Genomic DNA, 25,036 nt, shown 5'->3' with positions numbered 1-25,036 from the left:
GGCAGCAGGGCTGGATTAGGAAGGAGGAGAGAGAGGCGTTGCACGCTGGGGGCGATGCTGGTGAGCTGGGCTGGCAACCGGGGGCTTCCCTTTGGCAATGTTCGGGTTGACAAATCCAACATATCCAGGTGAGATAGTGCAGCAGCCCGGAGTGGTTCTGGGAGGAGGATGAAGGAGGGACACCCAACCTGGCACACACATGTGTCCTGCAAGAGCCCTTGGCCACATCAGTGGGAGCAAAAATGACAACGAGCACTATCAGCATCTTCCACCTCCCGCCCCGTCCAGCTCAGAGGGAAAAGGGGCAGTCAGGGCTGCTTTTCTGGATGCCTTGGACTTTGCCACACCAAAACCTTCAGCCTCATTTCACTGAAAATCTCCGGACTGCTCCTGTTCTGGCCAGGTCGGTGTCTCGAGGGTCTGAAGAAGGGCTTCCTTGCTGGACTCCCAGCACCACACCAGCACCAAGGGCTTGGGGTAGCTCTTGCAGCTCCTTCCCAGAGCAATCCCTGAGGGAGCAGGGTCTCTTCCTGAGGCCACCCCAACTAACCGTGTTTGTCAGAGAGTGTCAGGGAGCTGGTTTTGCAGGGGACACAAGAAGTGACCCTTTTTATTCCAGGAACCAAATAACAAGGCTGTCCCCACGCACAAGGGAAGGTGGACTCAGCCTCGAGGGTCTGGATTTGGGGGTTCCGCCTTCACCCCAGGGACAGTGGAGGAGTCAAGGGTGGGGATCTGCCATCATCCACATCCCACACGCCGTGGAGCTGAAGTCTCGGGTTTTTTTGCCTTCACCTCCCACTCGAGGATCGGGAGCCAAGTAGATTTCTCATTGCACCCAGCGTGCGGGGAGGAGGAGAGGCGATGTGGGAGCGCACAGGGGGAGTGGGAGAAGCCATCGGCAGCGGGGTACAGACCCTGCAGGAACACGGATCAGAGGCTCCGGGGGCCTGGAAACCCATCCTCACCCCCTGTGGCTGTGCAAATGAAGGGTGGCTTGAACAGGCACTTGATCTTTCCCTGCCGTAGAGAAGCTGCAGGAGGATCAGGCTCGGGCTCAGCAGGGACAGGGCCCCAGTGCAAGGGCTGGCACCATGGTGACACTCCATTGTGGGGATGGGTCTATGGGAAGGAGGTGGAAAGCAGGAGATGCTGGACTGGAGAGGGGAGAGGGATCAGGGTGTTGAAATGAATTGGGAACTAAGAGAGATGGAGTGATTTCTTCCACACAGATTACTCAGGCTGATCCCATCTCAGCCTTCATGCTGGCCATAGGGACCACATCCTCTGTCCCCATGGCCCTGGACCACCCTGCCACAGCAGTGGGCAGGGTGCTGAGCCCCCCTCTGTGACAGCAGGCAGCAACCACAGGCAGCTTGGGCTGGGCGGGGGGAGCAGATGCTACCACAACTCCCAGGGCTGCCACCTCCCTCCGCACAGCACCATGCACTGAAGGGACCGGGGGGGTCACCCGAGTCACTACAGGACCATACAGGCTGGCAGGGCGTCACAGAGCAATGGCGCCTGCCTGCCAGCACCATCCCCAGCTGGGATTTTGCAGCAATGGTGTCAACACAGCATCTTTCTCCTTCTGGAACAAGTCGTCTCCTAACCCCAAGCCCTCGAGAGCAATAGTCACGGGAAACCATGGAAACGGGCGGCTGGTGCGTGACAGTGTGAGCCTGCGCTCCTGCCCCTGATTTATGTCCCACATCTGGGATGAGACACGGAAGTTCAGGGCTGTTGGGGTTCGTTTGGGATTCCAAGGCAGCGGAGCATCGCCGCCGCTTCGCTCACCATCTCCTGTTTGCAGAGCGGGATGGCACGTGGGAACGGGGCTGGGCTGCTGCCAGGGCCAGATGTGGTGTCCCCAAAGAGGGGAGGCAGAATCCTTGAAAAGGCTGGGGCATTTCTCACTTACTTTTCTAATATTTTCTAATATTCTAGGATTTCTAAATGGAGATTCTTGAGCCAAGACCTTTCAACTCCCGGTGCCAGGGAGAGAGGCAAAGCTCCCGCTGCATCCAAGCTCACCACATAACCAGGTACCTGGCTCTGAGCCCAGCATTAACCAATGCACAAGGTATGAAAACTTCAAAGAATCCTCTTCTTTAAACACAGAGCAAGTAATAACCTAACCGATGATTATCGCCCAAGCTTTCATACTTGTCAGAATTTAAGGTTTTTTTGCCCTTTTTGAAAGCGCTAGCGCTGCATTGCAGTTTTGCTCTAGTTTTAAGCTGGGTCTAAGCTCAGCACTTTCTCCTCTGTGTTTTTAAGGGAGGGCGATAGGCTTGGCTGTGACATCCTGGGTCCAGAGGGGTTTCTCTGCTGCCGGGTGGCCACCTGGGGACGTTGTAGTTAATATTTGAGCTCAGGCTCACGGGTGCTAATCCCAGTGGCTAATGGACAGCAGGAAAACTCCAAACTTTAAGCTGGCTGGTGAAAATCTGATGATTTGGAAGCCGGTGGTGGTGTTATTGGGGACCTGAATGATGCCCGACCTCCGGCTGGGCAGGGTTGGCCACGCTGCTGTGTTTGCACTCTGGTGGGTTTGGCAGCTCCCAGGTGAGATGGGGTTTGTGTCCCTGAGCCCAGGGGTTCCCGGATGCATGGGATTCCTGGCCTATCCCACCACAAATTGGGTGGGGGACCCACAGTGGGGGTGGGCAGCGTCCTCTCCACCAGCTCTCGTTAAATCTGCAAGAGCAAATTTGCTGACACCGTGGGTCTGGCTGCTGTTCACTGAGGCTGGTTTTGAGGAGAAACACAGCTTTTTTTGCCTCGGCAGATCTGCAATAACAAAGCTCCAGCCCCCAAAGGGGCTCAGCTGCCCCCCAGCCCCTGCCTGCCCGGGTTGTCAGAGCTGCACCCTCAGCCCGTCCATCCGTCCGTCTGTCTGTTTGTCTTCCCTGCCAGGGTGCGGGAAGCGGCTGTGCACACCAGGCTGCTTCTCTTGTCTCTGATCCCCCTCTGGGGGATTGTCGGTTATTACAAGTCTCTGTAGTATTTTCCTTCTCTCTGTGCAAATGGACTGTGCTGCGGGTTTAATATGCCGGATTGTCAGGGAGCTGGAAATGGCATTTGGGTAAAAAACAACCCAAAAGCACACACACGAAGGCAGCGGGAAGCCTGGCGTGGAGGTGTTCCTGCACTCCTTGTCCCTGCCAAGGCGCTACCAGGGGCGATGCAATCACAGAACAACAATAATGTATTCATTTCGTGAGTGCCTTAACTCTGGATACCTTTACAATTGGGTCCTGCCACAAGAAGGGAGAGCAAATTATCATCGTTTAAAAAGTCCCCATGGGACAAAGTATGACCTCTTTGGGTGGCAGAGAGATGCTGGTGGGTGGGGGTACCTCACACTCCCCTCTTGCCCCAACTCTCCGTGCAGCCCAAGAATCAGAGGCAAGCGAGGGTCTGTCCTTCAAAACACAAAATAGGGGAGTGCAAGGGGGAGAGCCGAGGCAGAGCTCGGCACAGCCAGCGGTTGGGATAACTTTAACTCGGCACTTTGGATTCTGATTTTCCTCTGAGCTGTTTACAAGGGCTGAAAAAAAAAACTTCCAGCCTTACCTCCCCCCCTCTCCCAGCACTGTCCTGATGTTGCCCAGAACATCTCCCTCATCCCTCCCTTTCGGGGAGAAAAAAAAAAGGGAAGGAGGGAGGAGTGGGAGAGAGGAGGAGAGAAGGAGAAAGTGAGCTCACGTTCACACGTTGGTAAAGAGGCTGGTCTTGCAATGCCTTTGAATATTTTACTTTTAGGCAGTTCCCCATCAGTCAGCCACACACATCCAAGCCGAGCTGAAGCTAACTACAGCCATGGACAGCACTAGGAGATCTGAAATCTAATCGCATGCATCATACCTCCGGGATATTTTTTTAAATTACATATATAAACACGCCGACAGGCAGCCGCGCTCGCACACACACACATATACATCCACACGTCGGCAGAGCTGCCAGCACCCGCACGGCCGCTGAGCAAACACCTTGTCTCTTCTCGCAGGATATACCCGCTCACACACATCTCTCTTTATCTCCTCCTGGCTTCCCGGAGGATCGTGCCGGCTGTTTTTCATGGAGAAAGTCCAGGGAGAAATGGAGATTGAGAGATGGGAAAGAAGTGAAGAGATTTCAGACGCAGAAAAAAAGGTTATTCAAGAGACATGGAGCAGAGTATATGCAAACTGCGAGGACGTTGGGGTCTCCATACTCATCAGGTATTTAAAAAAACAAACAAAAAAAAGGAAGCAGCAAATCCAACTAAAGCTCTTTATAGCTGAGAAAGAGGCAGAACAATATATATAACTGAACTGAGATGAATGACAGCGAGTGGGGAGCTGGCTGGGTGTATTCGCTGCTTGGGAGCAGGGAGGGTTTCACAGCACTCCTCTGATTTCCACACCTTTGAGCCGGGTGGGGGGAGCGGGGGGAGCCTTGCCGGGGACTTTGGGGGAAGCTGCGTCCCTCGCAAAGGTCACCTTAGCCCGCGGACGGAGCCGGGGGGGCCGTGGAGGCGGGGGGAGAGCATTGCCGGGCTTCACTCACCGGGCTCGGGTGGGTTGGGGGGTATTTTTTTTAAACATACCCCCCCCCCCCCCAGTTAGCTGCGTGTGGATGGCATCGGTACGTCGCAGGCTGGCGGGTGAAATAATGCAAGTTGGGAGCCAAGATAAAACCCAAGCAGGTGTGTCTCCGAGGGCACCATCTGTCCCTCCGGCGGCAGCGTCGGCGGGAAGGAGAGCGCTGAAGTTGGCGGCGGAAGGGGAGGTGTGGGGGGCACAGGCAGGAGAGGGGGGCAGTGGAGAGGGGGGACGGCACCCAGCCGCCCCGGGAGTGGGGTGCGGAGCATCGCCTGATGGCGTGGGGCTGCGTGGGGGAGATGGGCAGCCCCGTGTCTGCGCCTGAAAGCAAAATGGGGGAGATGCTCCTGAGGTGGGGAGCAGAGGTGGGTGGATTTTCTTGCGTGGTCTGGTACCCGTGTCCGGGTACCCAGGGAAAGCGCCGAGCAGGAATCCAATGGGGTCCCACGGACACCGGGAGTTTGGGGTACCAGTGGGGTGCAGCACCAGCAGGCCATTTCTCTTATTTAAGAGGGGGAGGACGGGCAGGGCAAGGCAAGGAGAGGGGCAAGCGAGGTGCCCGCACTGACCTGTTGACAAATGGCAAAGATGCTCTCGGGAGAGACAAACTCCCACCACCCATCCCGGGGACCAGCAACACAGGGCTCTCCCTGCTCAGGACCCAGCCCCAGGCACGCCGGCAGGAGACGGGAGGCTGAGATGTGTCCTTCCCCTTTTGCTCCTGCATAAGGGGACTGCGGGTGCTTGGAGAACCCCTTGGATGGATGCGCTGTTTATTAATAATCATCCAAAAGTTTTCCAAGAGGCTGAGAGCTAATGGCCCGATTCCATGGAATCTGCGGAGAGCAGAGGCTCTCCGGACGTGCCGGTGAGCGGAGCCGGTTCCCCTCTAGGCTCGCTGCCAGCGCTGCAACGGGATTTTCCTAGCAAGACCCCTGCACAGAGAATCCAAAATGACATTTGAGTCCCCTCTGTGCCTCCTTCTCAAATATTTCCTTCTCTCGGAGCCAGCTGATGGCTGAGCCCGCTCCCTCACAGCCATATAGCCAACCAGGGTGGCCGGGAGGTGTGACAGCCCCATGGCTGGGGACACCAAACCCACCTGGGCTGGGTGGCAGAGGTCTGGGGGATGCAAAATTCCCCTCCCATGAGCTTTGGCACAGGGCTTGGCCAGCAGCCGAGCACAGCTAGGTCATTGTCCAGCACCCAGGTCATGCCATGGTCCCATCTGCAAGCACAGCCGGGTGCCCCCTGCCCACGAGCACAGGGAGGGTGGCCGAGTGCCCACAGCCAGAGCCAAGGGACTTGTGGCAATGTCGTGGGGGATTCACCCAGGGCAGCATATTGCTTTTTGGTGTCCCTGTGTGCAGTTGTGGGGCTTGGAGCCAGGCAGGGGACAAGGGACAGCAAGTTGTGGCAGCAGGGACCATGTGGCCAAGCTCTGGTCCCGATTCAAACTTTCCCAGTAGAAGTTTCTGGTCCAGTTTTTGTTTTTTTCCAGGGAGAGTTGTGGCAGTGCAGCGAGGGGTTTCCCTCCACTGTCCCAACAGGGCAGGACTGAGCCTGCACCTGAGGTGACCCTGGGCTCCTTGGGAGCCTTTGCATGCTTGGCCATGCCATGTGCCCTGGCACATGCTAGCCAAACCCACCACCCTCTCCCTCCGCCAGAGCTTCCCTGGGATGCTTCAAGTGAGGTCTGGACTTTTGGTGCGTGTCTCCAGGGATGAAGGTGAAATTCAGGAGAGCTACCATCCACCTCCATCCCTGTGCCGTGGCTCAGGTGGCTGGGCTGTCCCCCCCAGCAGTAAACCCCAAAGCGAGGGCTTTGTGCTGCTGCCCCGAGACCGTCTCCCCCTGTGAGCTCCGACGAGCTCACCCTGAGCTCCCGGGGGAAGCTGGAGAAAGCAGGGCAGCCCTGGATGGGGTTGGGAGCACCGGTGGCCGCCACTCTCCCGGCTGCGTTTCCCAGCTGGCATCAGCCGCCGGGAGAAGTGGGTCATGCGTGGAGGCCGCCGGGAGCCCGGGCGGCGCGGGCAGGCGGCAGCTGCTTCCCAAGACATGATTCAGCAGCTCCAGAGGTCGAGGATGGGGAGGGGGCGGCGGGCGGCCGCCGGCGCGGTGCAAGCTGACCTGCCCAGCACGCTTTTGCCAGCATCCCAGCTTTACTGGTACGGGGCTGGTGCTGCTCATCGCCCTGCTGGGGAAACTGAGGCAGAAAGTGGTGTGGACAAGGGTGGCTGGGGAGAGGGAAAGGGGATACACGGCTGTGAGCCCCACTTCTGTGCAACCCTGCTGTGCTGCTGACCAGTAAAATTGGGGAAAATCTGCAGCCACGTTTCTGTTGTCAGGTTTGCAACTGGGGAGTGCCTGTGTCTGATGGCAGAGGGTCTCCGTGCTTGCCTGCTCCATCCTGCTCCATCCCTTCGGAGCTGCTGAGGGCAGGGAATGACTTTTTCCCATGTGGGAAGGGCTGGGGGCTTGCAGCAGGTCTGGACAAAAAGGGTTGAAGTGAATCTGGGGCCCAATTCTGTGCCCCGAAGGCAGAGACAGCGATGGCCACCCAAAAGGCAGCGATTGGGAGGGCTGCAGCGCTGGCGTCCCACAAGAGCTCAGTCCAACTCTCTCTGCCCCTCCTACAGCCCCTGCCCTGCCACCTCCTCCTGCACCCCCAGCCTTTCTGTGCTTTGCAGATGGGGAAACTGAGGCACAGAGCTGGACATCAGGTTCCCAGCCCTCCTGGCTGCTGCTGGTGCTTGAAGCCATAGTAAATCCCTGCCAGCAGCGCAGTGGGGTCCTGATCTCGCAGGGCCTCCGGGCCCCCAGGGGACATAAACACGAATAATGGGGACTTCTGGCTGAGCAGCCACCGGATCATGGGAATCTGCGCTGTGCGGTTAAAACTATGTCGCTAATTGACAATTTCCTCGGTGGGGGAGCCTCGCACCGGAGGAAGCACAGTCTCCTCGCCACACTCATCTTCCTCCTCCAGAGCTCGGGGGCCTCTGGGGGCTCCATCTCACAGCGGCCACCTTAACCCTTGCTGGAGCTGGAGCTGGAGCTGGACCCTCGACCTGCACATTTGGGGCTGTGTGTTTCATCCGGGTGTCTCCCAAGCGGGCACATTGTCCAGCACAACTTGGGTAACCGGGCTGCAGCTCACCCGTAGCCTCCCCGTGTCGCTGGGCTCGCTGCTGTGCCTCAGTTTCCCCATCTGCAATTTAGGAATCGGTCCTTTTTGAAAATCACGCCTCACTAGAGCGCTCCCAGCCGAGGAGCCCAGGCGTGCGGGGGGACCAGGGCAGCCTTCAGCAGCTCTGGCATCTGCATTAGCCCTCACTAATTAGCCATCTCTCCCCAAGCATCCCCCTTTCTCCAACACCCTCACAATGGTTTATTGCCAATATACCACTCTCCGAGACCGTGCTGGGGGGGTGCCAGTACTCCAGGGGGGCTCGGCCCTTCCCGCTGCCCACCCTCTGTGGCACACAGGGCCCCAAAGCACTCAGGGAAAGAGGGGTGAGCATCAGCGGGGGGTCGGGGACATCACTCCTTTGCAGACCCCGACTAAGCCTGGGACGCCAGGGCTAAAACCGCAGCCTGTCCCCACCGTCACATGCCTTCGCTCCCACACCCACACACACGCACGGATGTGGAACTACAAAACTTTACAGATCCCATCAGGGAAAAAAACCCAGGGATAATTTCTATTAGCTCCCAGGCAAATCCTCACCAAACGTTAATGCTGTGCCAGGCACAGGCAATGCAACCTGCCACGGCCACCGCAGGCTGTGCCACGGCCGCTGGGTTTCTCCATCACCGTTGCCTCCATCTCCAGACCCATCAGCTTTCCAAATTCCCAAATTTCTTACCTTCTCCATCACTCCTGATGTGCTCTTTCCCTCTCAGGAGGTGTAGGAGGGGAAGCGAAAGGGTTGCCAACGCAGAGTCAGGCACCCGGATTTCGGCAGCTGCTTAGTCTGAGCTAACACACCTGGATTCAGACAGTTTGCAGAGAGCTTTGAAATACAAAAGCACTCCTTGGATGCCAGACGTTATTGTAAGTTTTAGGTTAAAATAGCAAAGAGCCTGAGTAATGAGTCTGGCAAAGCAGAGAACCCTTTTTTTTTTTTTTTTCCCAGCTGAACCTAAAAATAATGGGTTGAATCCACCCAAAAATGGCATTTAAAGAAATGATTTTGCACCTACCCCCAGAGCCAATGTTTTTCACGGAGGTGTCCATAGGGAAGGGGCTGCCAAAAGGCAAATTTCAGAGCAAAGCTGCTCAGAAAGATCCCCCTGTTGCCATATTTCACTTTGAATGGGGCCCAATGAAAAGACCGACCTTCTGTGTGGGGACGGCCCTGTCCCATGGCTTGTCACACGCTCGTGAATCATTGTGGTCAAGCTGGAGAGATGTTTTTCTGGAGAGGAGGAGAAACCAAGAGCAGCAGGGCTCTGCTGTGCTGACAAGGACATGCACAAGGGACATTTTCCAAAACAACAGCCCCCTCCACGAGCAGAGAAGGGGGCGAGTGCGGGTTTAACAAGCTCTGTCTAGAAACGGCCCCTTTTCTTACGGCATTTTCTCTCCGTTCACAGCACCTGGAACCAGCCCTTTCGGCTGCTTTATGGCCAAGGCAGCTGCGCAGGGATCCCCTTGGCACATCCTGCACCAGCCTCAGCCTTGGGACTGCCAGCAGTTCTCAGGGTGACCCGAGAAGAGCCTTTCCCATATCCGCTGTCCCAGGGCTGCCCTTGCATCCCTCGCGAGCTAGAAAGGTCCCTCTCGACACCCTGAGACCTGCAAGGACATCCCTGGCCGAGGGAAGCAAAGGCACAGGGGAGGTCGAAGGCTGTCCCCAGATGGTTTCTCTGGCTGTGGCTGAGGACATCCTGGATGTGTTGGTACCAGCCCTGAAAATCCCTCCCCCAGAGCAGGAGGCGAGGGCCAAGTCTCCACTCTGCTAATTGCCTCTGTTAATGAGGCTGCTGCAGCGGAGTGGGGCTGTAGCTCCGAACGCGGCTCGGCAAGCGCCCGTCTGTGGAGTTTCAGTGCTCATTAACGGCAGGGAAATGTCAGGACAGCCCTCGGTGGGCTGGCAGGCGCCGAGCCCGGCCAGGGAACGGGGAGTGCTGGCTGCCTGGCAATCCTGCCGGAGCCCAGTGCCGGGGGCGAGCGGCCGGCAGAGCCACCCGTAACACTGAGCCGGGGCGGCTGGAAATCGTGTGTTGGAGAGGGAGAGGTGTTGGTGGACGCCAGCAAATGGCGGATTTCCGATTTTGCTGGATGGATGGCGGGCACCAGCACAGGCACCACGTCCTTGTGACTCTGGGTTACCCCACCTCCACCTGGTTGGAGGTTGTTTTCTGCCTCCAAACCCCTCCACTGTGCCTGGCAGTCGGGGACACACAGCCGGGCTCCAGCAAGCTCCATCCTCAGTGTGCGTCTGCCTTGGAGGCAAGTCTCACATTTTAGCATCCTTTCCTGATGCCCATGGACCCTGCTGGGCCATGCTGAGCCCACTCAGCAGAGCTGTAGGGAGGGTGCCTGGTCAAGGGAAGATGCTGGTGTTGGGGTGGAAGGGGCTAACGCGGCTGTCCCTGCGTGCTGCCTGCACCCAGCGGGCAGGGACTCAGGCAGGGACAGCAGTTTGGCAGCAGAGAGGGGCAGGGACACACGTGTGGAGGATGATGCTGTGGATGAAGGCACTGAGCGAAAGGGATTGCAAGGGCCATGGGAAATCAGAGGCGTGTGGGAAAGCCACTTTGCAGTGTTAATTCATTCATCTGATGAAAGCTGTCCTTACCCACAGCCTAAAGGTTCACCTACGCGGCCAAGAGGCTTTGGGCTGAATCCACATCCATGGTGGGGGAAGACAACAGCAATGATGACTCAGAGGTGTAAGCTGTGCACACACGAGCGAGCAGGACGTGCCCCCGGGAGTTGCTAGCTTGTGCCCAAATGTATTTGGCTGCATCTTTGCTGCTGGTCCCCCTCCTGGCCTCACTGGGGTGTCCTGGTCCCTCTGCCCTGGGGCTCTGCAGTGCCTGGGGCGTTACAGCCTCCCAGCACTGCTCAGCATCGTGCTGGAGTCTGCTCCCGAGGATTTGCAGCAGGATGTGGGCTTCACCTGGAGGAAGGCCAGCTACACCTCTTCTCCCTCAGCTGTAGAAGGAGTTGAATTTAGCATCAGTGTGTGAATGGGGGGCTTGGCCCTTTTCCCTCCAGCCTTCCCACACCAGAGCTGGAGATGCTGCCTACCACCTTCTCCACCGGTCTGTGAGCCCCCGGAGAGAGGACCTGGGCAGAGCTGTGCTGTGGGGACACCGTCCTCTTCTCACTCCAGTTAGATTTGCCTTTCTGTCTCGCTTGGCGGTGGCATTGACATGGCCCAGACCTTTTTCACCTTGGGCTGGGAGCTGTGAACACAGGCAGCACCCGGCACCCCTGCCCCAGCCTGAAAATAGGATGATGGGCTACAGGTGGCCAGGAGGAGCAGGGAGAAGGTGCAGGCGAAGCGGTGAGACAGCCCTTGGCATAATGAATAGCAGCACCACACACCACCTGCCTACCCATTATCAGCTGCTCTGTAGGCACCCGAGCAGAAAGGAGCTGGGAGGAGAGGTTTGAAAAGGGACACGAAGAGACTCCAGGCTGAGTTTCTCCCATATAGAGGGATGAGGCGAGAGAAAACATGGACGCATTGGTAGGAAAATCTAGCAAAAAAAAAAAAGTCTACAAGTGCTGGTTGGGGGTTCAGGTGAAGCCCCCCAGCAGCTTTGAGGGTTTGCTGGTATTTTTTCCCCCCAATTTGCCAACAGGGTAAGTGAAGCATCAAGAGTTTTGGTGCTCAGGGGGACCAAAAAGCATCTTTCTTTCTTTTTCCAGGTGGGAAAGAAAGGGGATGGATGGGCTTGAAGATTTCTTCTGTGTGGGGCTTGCTCTGCTGGGTCTGGGGAGAGGTGGGGAGACGGGAGGAGAAGTGGTGTCTCTCCTCCTGAACAGAAACCAGGTTCCCAGTGACTGCAGTGGTTTTGCACCTTAATTATTTCCTTTGGCTCTGCTACTGGGAATGGTTGTGTCCTTAAAGTTGTTAAAAGGGCAAAAGAGAGAGGAAAAGCAATCCTGACATCCTGTCAGTTGGGTCCAGATGTAGCTCGCAGAGTACAAATTAGCGGGTGCAGAATGGAATCGTTTAAAAAGAAATTTAATGAGATCGGTATGCAGGCATCTGGTTTCTATCCATCATCATTTTGTGTGATATGCAATGGTAAATATCATCTTTTTAATGACTCTGATGAAGAAAAAGAGCGCAAAGCGCACACACATAATGAGCCAACAAAATTCCGGAGCCTGAGATGTTTGAACTCTCAAAAAATGTTCTGTAGATGGAAAAACCCCAACTGACACCTCTTCTAATTCGCTATTGTTTGAGTTATTTTATTTCTTCCTCTTTTTTTTTCTTTTGTTCCTCCTTTCCTCTGGTTATATTTAACCTTTGTATTAAATCAATCTTCTCTGTTTATTCACAATCACCGCTGAGCGAGCCTCTTTCCCTCTTTTTTTCTTGGTTCGACAGCTCAAATATTTGCTCCAGGCCAGAAGTTCTTGCCGCAGGCGCCTGCTGTTCAGCCCTCAGAGAGGCACTGGCCAAGGAAAGGCGGCTGCAGGTCTCTGCCTGGCCACGGATTTGCTTTTCAACTTGAGGCAGAGATGGTTTGGGCTCCCCTGTTTCAGTTCTCCATCAACGAAAGCAGGCAGCTCATGGCGCTGAGCACATTAGCCAGGGTTTTGCTGGTTTTACATCCCTCCAGCAACCACTGCTGTCCCTCTTGCAGGTCCCTTAGGAAAGCTGCTGGGCTCAGCTCCCACAAGGACATCACCTTGAGGGTCTGCCAAGAGGGCAAAAGTTAGAAACCAAGGATTTGGATCCTTCACTGGCCTGGTCTCACCCAGGTTGGGGATTTTTGGGGGTTTAAACGATCTTTGCCCCTGGCATAGCCAACTGAAAGCAGCAGAGAGGTGGAGGTGATGCCACGGGAGAGGCGTGAAGCCTCTGCTTCTCCTGAAGGGCATTGGCCCCAGTGGCTCCTTCTGGTCCTTTTCTTGGGTGTGTGTGGGATGCTGCGATTCCTGGGAATGCAGGGGTCGATCACCCCTTGCTGTACCTCTTCTGCTGGAAGAGCCTGGATTCAACCAGGAATTTTTCTCAGTTCATTCCCTGGGTTTTCACAGTATCATGCCCTTGAGCTGAGATCAAATAGGGCTTTTCAGGGAACTTCCGATGGTTTGGGATTCAGAGCCTGGACACGCACTGACCGGCTGGCAGCCTCCATCCGCTGCACTTGGGTCTGTGGGCAGCAGGTCCCACTTCCAGCAGCACTCCCTGCTCCCAGTGCCTGGGGGGATGCCTGCTGGAGCCGGGAGATGAGGGAGAAAAGATCCACTAACAGGGATGGCAAAACCCTTGGCTCTAACCTTGATGGGGTGTTCACTGTCAATACCTGGAAGCTGCTGGAGCTGTGGGATGAGGGACTGCAGCAGCTTACCCAGAGATGGAGAGAGATGGGAGAGGGGGAGAAGGATGTTGGGGCCAGATGGAAAAAAATGGTCCCATTAGAAGAGAGGAACGTTTGTCCTTCTGTTGAGAAGTGCTCAGGGTGGAAGTCTTTAATCCTGGGAACAGTGCTATGTGTGTGGCCCCAGCTGGCTCCGTCCTTAGCCAGGGGACCGGTGTCCATCCCTGACCACCTCTCCGACAGCTCCGAGCTGAAAGGTATGGACTGGGCATCTCTGATGACAGGAGCTGGAGGCAGCCGGGCCTGGAAATTATTTCTCCTGACAGGGACCAGATGTGTCAGGAGGAGCTTTGCTGGAGGTGGGGGGGGGAAGGGGGAAGGCTGCACAATAACAAGAGGAGTTTTGTCACGGGTCCCCTCCAGGTTTTAAAAGCAACACCTTGTCTCCCCTTCCACCTTCCTTCCTCCTCCACCCTTTCCGCTGCACACTCTTCACACCTCCAAAACCTATTTCAGGCTGCCTGATGAATCCCAGATGCCTCGGGGAAGCGACAGAAGCGGTGGTGCACTCCAGGCGCTGCTTCATGCCACTTCCTTGGCAATGCCCCTGAGTTTCACAAGCCAAGGGAGCGGGGGAAGGAAGGAAGGGAGGGGGAAAAAGGAGGATAATGAAGTGGTAAATGAGCCTGGTCCTCAATATTGTGCTTATTAGTGGAGTGGGGAAGAGGATCCCACCTGGCCCTGGAGGGAGGTAGGGATAGTTGGGAAAAGGGGTGGGATGGGTTCACGTGGTTTGGGATGGTGTTTGGGGAGAGGGTTACAGCAGCCTGGCAGAGGGGAGGAGGCAGTCTGTCCGGAGCACAGGATGATGGAGGACAGCCCTGGGAGCCGTCTGCCACCTCTAGAGCATCCTTCACTAGTCCAGGTGAAGGGAGGCCCTGGAGGAGGCAGGGAGAGCCCTCTCGGAGGGAGGGACCTGGGTGAAAGGGGGGAGCGAATGCCGATGTGGTTTTCTCTGAGTAAATCGGGTAGAAGGGGATGGTTAACACGGCTTGAGTATGAGCCCCAGCTGCTGAGACTGACTGGCTGTGGTGCTGGCATGGATGGTGCTGGTATTGGTGGCCCCAGACATGCACCTCATCACCTTGTGCCCTTCAAACCCCTTCCAGCCCTCCCACTCCCCAGGGAGCTCTGCATGTCAGCTGCGACCGCAGCTTCATTTGCTTCAGCTGCATTTCATTGGGGTTGATTTAATTCCACAGAAAAGAGAGTTCTCAGCCCTTCAGAGCGGCTGGCTGGGTGTTTGGGGCATCCTCCTGCTGGGGGACACGGGTCCTGGCACAGATGAGCTCAAGGCTGTGACCTTGCTGGAGATTCTATTGGGGTTGATCTGTAAAAGTCAGGGGCAGCTTGGGCAGGGGGAGATTCTTTTGGGTGGTAATGAAGGAATAAAGCCCATGGGGCTGGAGAAGAGGGGCAGGGAGAGGCTGCGTGGGATAGAGAGAGGTTTTCATGCTCATGTCCAGCTCTCTGAGACAGGACACAGTGTTTTGATGTATGTGGGCATGTGTACAGTGTCTGGCACGCCTGGGTGGAGTCTCAAGAACTCAAGTCTTGCCTCTGGTTTGTAGATGAATATCCAGCTGCAATGTCCCGGCAGCAGGTGGGGAAGGCTGGAGAAAAAGGCATTAACCTGATGATTTTCAGGCTGCTGAATGCCACAGATACCAGGGAACTCAATGAGAAAACCAGCCCTGGCTGTGTTGGGTGCAAGGGGGTGGTTTCCAGCATCTTCATCACTCCGTGCTTTGCTTTAACCTCTCAGCCTCCTGATGATATTTTGTGTCTGTTCCTTCTTGAAGGTTTTTTGTCAACTTCCCGTCGGCCAAGCAGTACTTCAGCCAGTTCAAGCACATGGAGGACCCGCTGGAGATGGAGAGGAGCTTGCAACTGCGTAAGCATGCTCGGCGGGTCATGACTGCCATTAACACTGTGGTGGAGAACCTCAATGACTCCGAAAAGGTGTCCTCTGTCCTGGCCCTGGTGGGCAAGGCCCACGCCCTCAAGCACAAAGTGGAGCCCATCTACTTTAAGGTAAAGGATGGGAGCAAAAAAACATAATAAGAATCTCTGGGATGCTGTAGAAATTAGGGAGTGTGGTGAGTGGGTGCTGCCTGTCCTCAGCTGGAGAAGGTTGGCTGGTTGTGGGGGTTGCTCCCCATGTGGCCAGAGTGTCCCAAAGCAATACTGTCCCATGCAGACCACCGTTCCCAAACGCAGCCAACCCTGGAGCATCAAGTACCTCGCCCTGCCCAGAGGAACACATCTTCCTGCAGCCCCTCTGACATGGCTGTGGCCGCATGTCCCTTCTTTTAGAAATCAAGCATGGAAGAAGGGACTAAATAATGTGAGGTGCACAAATTAGGGAGATCCTTGAACCACATCATGCTGGGTCTCATCTTCCCCCAGCTTGTCTGCTCCCTGGGGTGTTCCCTAGCCTCCTAAATGTCTGCCTGTCCTGAAAAGGGTTGTCATTCCCAGAATTCAACCACAGCATTAAATTGAGATTTCTGAGGAAAAAGCTAAATTTGCTGTTAGTCGCTCCTTGGAGATTATTAACCCCTTGCTGTCTGCCTCCCTCCAGAAACTCACTGGTGTCATGCTGGAGGTCATCGCTGAGGAATACGCCAACGACTTCACCCCGGAGGCGCACAGTGCCTGGACCAAGATGAAGACCCTCATCTACACCCACGTGACGGCGGCGTACAAGGAGGTGGGCTGGGCGCAGTACCCCACCGCCACCCTGTGAGCGGCCAGCGGGGCCGGGCAAAGGGCAGGGAGGGCTTCGCTCACCCCAGGACTTCACTCTGGTCTCTTCTCAAGATCTTCGCTCAGTCTGGGGAGCCCGGTAGGGCCAGCTCTGTTAGCTGCCAAGTCACAATTTGATCTCCACGGGGTTTAAAAACAATCTAAACAAGCCAAATAAATAGAACCACAAAGGGCGTGGGTGGGTCGGGGTGAAGCAGTTGCAGGGGACGCTGGAAGGGGATGCAGAGCACGAGTGGAGAGCGTTGGTTGTTGGCTCCATCTTACTGTCCTGGCCTGTCCATCACCACCCCCCAAATCCTGCACCTCGCTTGTGCCGTCTCAAAGTCCCTTGCACAGGCTCTGCTGCGCAGCAGAGACGTGCAGCCCTGTTCACTGATGAATGACATGGCCCCCATTTTCCATGTGAAGCCCCCGGGTAAACCTGGCTCCTCACTTTTGGGGGCACGATGCTTACAGAGACTGCCGGCTGGCACCGAAAACGCTTTGCTTTGCACTTTCTCTGCTCACCTGGCAGGGTGGCAGGGCTGATGGCTGCGGCCAGAGCCGCTCTCAGCTGTCCATCACCCTCCACCATGGGCCAGCAGCACCCCTCGCCTCTCCTACCATCCCCAGTCCCTCTCCTTGGCTGGCTGTTGCAAACCCTCTTGGGGCTGGTGGGAGAGATTTCTCCTCCAGCCTTAGAAACTGAGAAAGGAGCGGGAATGCCCTTGGGCTGCCTCCCCCGTGGCTCGGAGTAGGGCGTGTAGGTGGGATCCCTGTGCCAGATGCAGGGAGCTGGTGAGCCCACCCGCCTCCCTTCAGCTCCCCTGGACAGCAGGGACGGGCAGGAGGATGGGGATGGGTGGCACACGTTGTGCCATTGCCCTGGGAGCCTGTGTGCGTAGGTCTGTCCGTCCAGCAGCAGGGCTGGGGTGGCTCTGCCCCACTCGGGGGGAAGAGGGGTTCAGGCTGTGATCAGGAGGGGGAAAGACAAAGTAGACGTAGCAGGAGGGATTCCTGGGTGTGAAGAAAGGTCCCTGCTCTGTTAAATTTACTAAATAACCTTGTTACATAGAGCATTTTCCTGCCCTCTTGGTGAAACTGGGCTCCTTCAAATAAAGTGCCTGGTAGCAACCATCCCATGCAGGAGCTGTGTCCTTCCTCGGGGTCTGGCAGCACTCCCACCTGTGCCTGGCAAAGGGCCCTCCCCCCCAAAAACGAGAGGTGGCTGCGGGCCTCGCAGCACTCATCTTGCCTCCAACACCAACTCCTCCTGAAGCTGTGGGTGAGTCTGCTTGGCTTTGCTGCCTCAGTTTCCCCTTTGGTTACGAAAAAAAAAAAGGGAGGAGGAGCAGCCCCATTGCCTCCTGCACACATCTGTTTGGATTTATAGGATGCTCCGGGGACTGATTCCCAAAGGATTGAGGATGAAGCATCAGGTGTGCTAGGAAGCTTTGGCATCCTCGCCAGCCAGTGTTTCCCAAAATGTCTCTGTTATTTTTAAAGCTCTGATGTTAATGGCGATGTTACCTATTGAAGTAGGAGAAGGGGTTCCCTTGTGAGATTTCCTCTGGCCTCACTCCACTCCTGCCCTCGGGAGCTGGCAGCTTTCCAGGGGAGACCAGCTCCCATCCTGAATGTCGGCTTGACAGGCAGCGAGCCCACGGTCCTGGCTGGGATCCCCACGGCTGCCCTGGGGACATCCCCTCTTCCGCATGGGGACACTGGGGCACCAGTAACTCTCCTTGGGGCTGACCTCCCTCCTCCGGAGCAGCCAGCCAGAAACTCCTGCTTCGCTCACCCGCAGCCAGTTCATCTCTGCTTTTAATCATCCCCAGGGAATAGGATTTTTTTTTTTCCTGTTTCTGGTGTCTTGCTTCCATGCCCAGGGGCTCCCCAGCCCTGGCACTGTCAGGGTGGCCAGCACTGGGTGCCTGCTCCCAGAAAAGCTCTCAGTGGGGTTTTTCCCTCTGCTCTGCTGGCTGTAACAGCAGGTTTCTGTTCAGGATCTGTGGAAGCCTGTATGGAGGGGCAAACCCCAGCCCTGCTCCTTCCGTCGCTCATGCCAAGAGGCTGGCACAGCCCATGCTTGGGCAGTGACCCTGGGGATGACTGTTGAAAGTGGCAGCAGGGGATGTGTCTTTTCCTGTTCATCTGGGCTTGATTAGATGCAGCCTGCAGTTTGTGCCATCACCCAGTGCCCAGGATCTGGGGAGGGCTCTAAACCTCTTGACTGTGTTTCCCAGAACTCCTTCACCTTCCTGCAGACTCCTGGATAGTCCCAAAATAGCCCGAGGGCACCACTAATGCCACTACAGCCACTCTCTGGCCTTGCAGTTCTTTCCTCCCTATGTCCTGCAGTAAAATAGGTGGAGAGGAGCAATGGCATGTCCTGGGTGTACACAGAGGGTTGGGTGGAAAGAACTGCTCAGGGCACGGTCCTTGGCAGGGCAGTGTGCAAGGCAAGGGGTTTATAAAAGGAAAGGACAGGCACAGGGTGACAAGTGATGCTGCTTCACTGATGGGGTGGGCTGTCACTTAGGGTCAGCACCCCCAGAATTCACCCCCACCAGCCTGCACCCGTGAAGGTGCCAGCAGCTGATGCTTCCGAATGGTGAAGCAGCTCCTCTCCCTTGCGCCGTTGGTGGAGGCATCTCTCAGACATCGGCTGCTGGCCGGTGCCAGGATTAGGTCCATGCAGATGGGAAAAGACTTGTCCAGTCATTGACTTTGCTCCAGTGCGAGGCTGGAGAGTGATCGCTCGGAGCAAGACTGTTAGATTTTCTTAAATTTTTTTTTTTTTTTTTTGGGGTACATCACGGGACTCTCATGATCTTCACCCATTTCTGCCAAAAGCTCGGGGCCAGCAGCGCATATTTTCAATGAGTTCATGTACTCCCCATGCTCTGCGGATGCTGGGGCAGGGATGTTTCCGTACAGGGATGTTTCGTCTTTAGACAAAGTTCACGCATTAACCTTTGAGGTTAATATTCTCCAGGTGGGAATTCTTACTTTCCAGTGCAAACCCTTTTTCTCCCTTCCCACAACCAAAATTGGGCTTGGTCGCAATCACCAGGGAAGTGATCTTGGGGTGGCTGCAAAGGCCTCGTGCTCATGCCTGATCCACCCGAGTGCCTTGGCTTTGGTGTCCCCTCACCTCCCCTTTCAACAGGGCTTGGTTTCTTCTTCTTTTTTTTGCATCCCTAGAAAAAACTGGCCCGTGACCTTGTGCACCCATGCGTGTGTATGCTGGGCTCGGGGTTTTTTGGTTTTTTTTCCAGGCACATTTTTCTAAAGCGAATCCAGATGCGTGCAGCTGCCGTCCCTTGAGGAGCTCCCCCCCCATCAGCCAAATTGCAGGCCAGTCGAATATATGCAAACGAAAACATGTTTATTTTTACCAGCTCTGTAGGAAGTAAAATGAAGCAGGGAGGGCGGCCGGGGCAGAGCTCGTGGGGGGAAAGAGATGGAGATAAAGTGAACGCCCCCTCTTCGCCGCCCGCAGCAGAGCAGGCATTGCTTAAATCGGGGTAAAATCTCGTCTGGGGAGAGATGAAAAGGAACAGAAAAAGGAAAAAATACCATTCCAGAGTGACAGGGCTGATAAATGCCGTGTGGAAGCGCAGAAAGGGAGGCCGGGTCCTGGCTCTGAGCATGGCTCTCTGGTGCACATGAAAGCACAGCTGCTCCCTGTTACCCCCCCGAAACCCACCGCAGCCGCCTGGGGATCCCCTTGTCCCCCATTATTCCTCCTTTGCTTCAGCTCCTGCTACTGGGACACATTTCTCCTCCCGGCACTCCTGGGCTGAGATGAGGGTGCTGCCCGTTCCTGCTTCGGGCTCGGCTTCACTCTCCCTGGCAGTGGCAAGTAGGGACCCACTTGCAAAGTGATCCCCCCAAAATTCAGGAGGAAGAAGCTGGGGGCTCAGGCCATGGGACCGGCTGGTCTCTACCCTGTCCTTGGGGGGGGACACCCCCATGTCCCTCAGGCCCATTCGCCTGCCCCAGGGATGCTGCAGGGCTGCTCCTCCTCGCTCTGCTCCTCTCTGGTGCCCATGCCATTGTGGCCACCCCCGTGCAAGCCAGCCAAGCCCAACTGGGAGCTGCCCTCCCAGAACCAGTGCAGGATCCAGCCCCTGGCTCAGTCAGTGCCTCTGCATGAGCACCAGGGCTGGGCTCGGACCCGTGACCCGGGTGGGAATGTCCTTATGTCCCCTGCAAGCAGCAGGTGAATGGTGAGTGAGGGGGGGATTTGGCATCCCTGGGGCAGGGTCCCCCCCGCGCACCTCGTCCTGGCTCTCTCTGGGGACACCACTCACATCAACCGGCTTGTGTGCCCCCCACCCCGAGTTCAATGCTGCGTTTGGTCAGAGGGAGCTCAGTGCTGGAGGGGATGGGAAGTGTTAGGTTGGGATGGGATACAGATCCTGTCCCCTTGTCCCTCCCCTCCCTGTGGCCAACGCTTATGGTCTAGATCCATATACACCTGGCCAGCCAGAGAGACACCCCAGCGCCACCAGAGCCACTCAGGCAAGGAACCCCCAAGGACCTTGTGCCACCACCTTTGTCTTCTCTTATGGCGAGACAAACCCCTGAGGCAGGTGAGCCCCTGGGGACTCCTCTTGCATCTCTGCCAGTTTGCTCCAGTTTTCCCCAGTAAAGGGGATCCCAGCCTCTCCCTGCTTTTTGGTGAAGTGCCCAGTGACTTCAGTGGGGACCAGATTCGGGCTGGCTGGCCCCTGGCGCCAGAGCTCAGCCTTCCCTGTCCCTTGCCGTGGGGAAGCCGCCCTGGTGCGCCGATGTTGGTGCGAGGACTGCTCGGGGCCAGCGCCGGCCATGCCGGATGGACGGGTGGAAGGGAAACCCAGGAGCTAACCTTGGGCCACCGTACAGAAAGGGAGGGATAAAACTACCTGCCTGGGTCTGACCTATTTAACAGACTGCCACGCTAATTATTTTCCGTAGCTAAAGCTGTCTCTAATTGTTAGTATGTCTTAACCAGTCCCACCATGACCCACAGACATGAGCCGGCGTGGTCTGATGTAACTCCGTGTCTTTCCTGTTACTGCTGCGGATACTGTTCATGTACGTGTTTCTCGGCGCTTCCGTGCTGGTTTTATACATGCCGTTCCGTGTACGATGGGTGTAACTTGTTTTTCTTTTTGTAGGTTTTTAGTATGTTTGTAACCGGACAGAATGGTGTTATTAAACCGAAACTTGTATCTTCAGTGGATAAATCGATCAAACCCCTCCAGCTCCTCTTGGTTTCTTTGTGGTGGGGTGGCTGCGAGGCAGGGGGGGTCTGTGGGGGGCTGTCCTGGGGCCAGATGGGTTTGTGAGGTCCTGTTCGCTCTGGGGTACTGGGGAGGGAGCTTTGTGGCTGGAAAGCAGCAGCAAAGGGAGGAGATGAGCCTTTTACTGACGGGCTCAAGTGAGAAGGGGAAGGTCTGCTCCTCCTCCAGGTTCTTTCCTTGGCTTCCAGGTACATTGTGCCAACCTCCAGGGGCTTTCCCTGAATCAGGAACTGTTCCCGTGTCTTCACCAGCCCAAAATGCACACAGGGAGGATGACCTGTATGGGATCAGCCCAGGACTCTCCTTAACAGGCATCCTAAGGCTGATTCACAGCCTCCATGGCACACGAATCTGGGCAGGCGCTGAGATGAAGGCTCCTCTCCGCTGCAGGAGGCAGCGGGGCAGAGCTGGACATGAAACCGGTGGTGATGATGGCCACAAGATAGAGCAACCATGACCTCCAAGGTCTGTGAGATAGTTCCCAGCCTTTAAAAATAACAAACATCTCCCTGAGCAGAAGCAGCCAAGTTTTCCGTGGCTCTGTCCCACGCGGCTCCTCCTGTGCCTCACGCTGCGGCTGAATCATGTTGGAGTGGGACGGGTCCCAGCACGGTTGGGTCATGCTGTGGTTTCCCTCTGTGGGTCTTTCCAGCTCCCTCTTTTGCAAAACAGGCCCGTGATGCACTCGAGACCTCTGTCAAATTTGGTTGATGCTGGCCAACCTTTCCCAAGTTGTTGGCAGAGGGCGGATGGACACAGACAGACAGAGGCATGTTACAGTCCCATAGGCCCCATTTCCTCGGGATGCAAGTCTTGGAAAAGAAATCCAAGCAATCCTTTTTGTTGTGCTCCTCTCTGCTGATGCCAAGTACATCAGCACAAGTTGGAAATGGCTTTCAGGGAAGGGAAAGCTCATCCCACCAGCGTGGTAGAAAACACCAGCACCTGGCCACCTACAATGTTAAGGGAAGCAATCCCAGCTTAGGACCCCCGTCTGAGGCTGGGGGGGGTGCTCAGTGGGGTCTGAGAGGGAGGAGGGCAGACATCAGTGCCTTGGAGGCTGCCCAGGGTCCTGGGGAGCCTGGTGTTGGCTTGTATCCTGTTGGGCTGAGGGCAAAGATGATGTTCTCCAGCCCTGCACATGGTGGGGTAGCTCTTGCGTGGGCAGGCACTTGAGCTGCTCCAGGGTTCCTAAGCTACAGGGAGCAGGGTGACCGTGCGAGGGGAGCCTATTTCTTCCCCTACAGCTTAGACAAGGCAAGCCCAACCAGCCATGGCCATGGAGAAGGGAAACAAAGGCCAACCCATGTAGGGAGGGAAATAACTGCCTGGTTCAATCTGTCTTCTCCCACTGCATCTTCTTCAGGGGGGGAAAACCACTTGGTGCTGTTAATGCAATTAATAAGCCGTCCTTGGAGTCTCCACCACATCCTGTATACACTTCCAGGGGGAAGTGCACGGTCAGCAGAGCCCTCACGCTGGTGTGCTCCAGATGGGAAACACTGACTTGGAAACCACAAGCAAAGGGCTCAGCAGTGGGGAGGTCGCAGTGGGGACCTGAAGCTCTTAGACCTTTGCAGGCTGGGCTGGGACTACCCAGAACCAGCGGTGGCCGGAGGGCGCTGACGCAGGACTGGGTTTTCCAACAGCTTGTGGAAAAGGAGCTGGGAATTTCAGCATTACCTTGCGGGGAGAAAATATGTACACAGCCCTTCACTTCATACTAATATTTACCCCCAGATCCCGTCACTTCGGAGTGGCTGTGACGATCACACTGTGACCCGGACCCCACGGCCACGCCAGTGCTCTGCAAACACTGGGGGGAAAGGAGACAGGGGGGGAGGATGAGGCTGACCATACGCTGAAACACTGGCCCAGGTGCATGGGTGATGGGCTTACGCCCTCCTGCCTCCCTGTGCCCATGGTGGGGCTACACCCACCCTGTTTCCAAGCATCACAGCCCGGGGATGCTGTTTTCCAGGAGACAACCCTCGCTTGAGGGAGCCAGAGGAGATCCTGCTCTTAGACACCACCTCGGTGGTCCCAGAGATGCTTTAGGGGCTGGGGAGAGGAGGGAGAGGGGAGTTACGGCTTCACGAGCCCCATGCAGATTTGGCTCAGAGGTAGCACGTCTCCACCCTATCTCCATATCCCACCGGCACCCAGTGACAGCCAAGGGGAGAGCCAGGAGGCTACTGCGAGGGACAGGCAGAAATACATCTGCAAGAGGGAGATTAAAAAAGAGAATATGCAATAATTGTGCTGTGCAAATACCTATTAAAACCCATCCTGCGGGAGCTTGGAGGTGAGAAGAAGCCCTCCCTTGTGTGCTGGGTGAGCTCGCAGGCTCCCACCGGCTTGAAGGACATCTCCCTTCTTCTCCATTATCTGCACCGAGATAAGAGCCAGGAGCTCCTGGCTGTATGAACCACCCCATGGCCACCCTCAGCCATGGAGGGTTCGCGGCGGCTCCTTGCTCAGAGCAAAACCCCCAGGGGAAAAAAAAAAAAAAGGGAAAAAAAAAAAGAGACAGGAAAATATCATCCCACCCCGGTGGGGCTGACACTGAGCAGGAGCCGGCCCTTCCTTCCGCGCCCGGCTCCTCTTCAGCTGCGCCGGCTGATATGGTTTATCTGAGCAGCGCTGAATGTAAACGCTGTCAGCGCCGGCCGGGATTAATTCCCGGGAGTTTGGCAGCCAAGAGATGAAATAACAGCGCTGCTGCGGGGGGCGGGGGGGAAAGTGCACATCTCAGATTGAAAAAAACTCCCAGCTAATTTACAGCCAGGTTTCTCTTCTCTCAGGCATTTTTGAGAGAGAGCAGAGCTGAGGGCAGAGGGAGGATGGGGGAGAGGACCAGGAGGAGGATGGCTCTCGGGGGGGGGGCAAGCTGGCTCCTCCTTCTCTTCCCCCCCACCGGGAGCCAAGGGAGTGGGAATGATTGGGAAAACCACATTTCCCCCATGTGCAGGAGCTCACCCCATGGTGCCCAAAAGTGCTTGGCCGGGGACCCAGGGGTGGTTGGGGACGGGATCCGGGGGGGGGGGTTGGTGGGGGACACGACCCGCAGCCAAATTGCCCTCTGGTTTTGCAGGACCCCCCGGGCGGAGGCAGCAGCGCCGAAGGCACCGGGGCGCTCCCGGACACCTGAACCCCGGCACCGAGCCCGAGAGAGGAGCCTCCCTCGCCTTCCCCCCCCCGCTGCTGGGTCCCTGCACATTAGCCTGGGACCTCGGGGGCAATCGCCACCCCCACACTAACAAGCACCCGCTCCCCTCTCTTTGGGGAATAAACCAGCAAAAAGCACATTCCCGTTGCTCGGCGCATTGAACACCGCGAGGTCACCCGAACCAAACAGCTTTGCTGCTGGGAGGATTCCCGTCCCCACGCAGCCGGGACGTCTAGTGCTGCTTATTACAAATCCCTTTTTTTTTTCTTTTTTGATGGGACATCTACTGCTGTTTCCTACAAATCCTTTTTATTAATTGAGAAGTATATTTGCTTTAAAGGAAAGCTTTAGAAAACTGCCCCGCAGACACTGTTGTTCATGTTTGATCAGTTTTGAGGCTGATGTTCCAAATAGCTCCTGAAATAAAATAATCATCAGGCTCTGCCACATTGTTGTGGTTTTATATTTATATAGCAGGGGGATTTGTTTTGGGGATACTTTTCTAAGCAATAATGTGATTTTCATTTACTTTCTTTAGACATTTCAGTGAATAACTACAAATACTTATTCTATTGTTTCTTGGTGAAGGAAGAAATTGGTTTGACAAAAAGCCCAGCACTGCTTGGGCAGGTAAATTGGTTTGTTTAAAACTTAAG

The 25,036-nt window shown here is 56.0% G+C and overlaps 1 protein-coding gene across 2 annotated transcripts; it reads left to right on the top strand.

Moving 5' to 3' along the window:
- Window positions 1-3,675: 3,675 nt before the first annotated feature.
- On the top strand, window positions 3,676-24,826 carry CYGB (cytoglobin). 2 transcript variants are annotated; one of them, XM_074160258.1, is made up of 4 exons: window positions 3,676-4,226; window positions 14,972-15,203; window positions 15,754-15,882; window positions 24,306-24,826. In XM_074160258.1, the coding sequence occupies exons 1-4, from the start codon at window positions 4,084-4,086 to the stop codon at window positions 24,360-24,362; spliced, it is 561 nt and encodes a 186-aa protein (XP_074016359.1). In that variant the 5' UTR covers window positions 3,676-4,083; the 3' UTR covers window positions 24,363-24,826. The 2 variants fall into 2 exon arrangements, with proteins under 2 accessions (XP_074016359.1, XP_074016360.1); XM_074160259.1 differs by lacking the exon at window positions 24,306-24,826 and having other exon boundaries at window positions 3,692-4,226; window positions 15,754-17,247.
- The last annotated feature ends 210 nt before the right edge of the window (window positions 24,827-25,036 follow it).

Source organism: Numenius arquata, chromosome 17 (genome assembly GCF_964106895.1).
Source record: "Numenius arquata chromosome 17, bNumArq3.hap1.1, whole genome shotgun sequence".
Taxonomy (NCBI): Eukaryota; Metazoa; Chordata; class Aves; order Charadriiformes; family Scolopacidae; genus Numenius; species Numenius arquata.
Note: the sequence above shows the minus strand (reverse complement) of the source record. Positions and strands in the feature narration are given on the sequence as shown.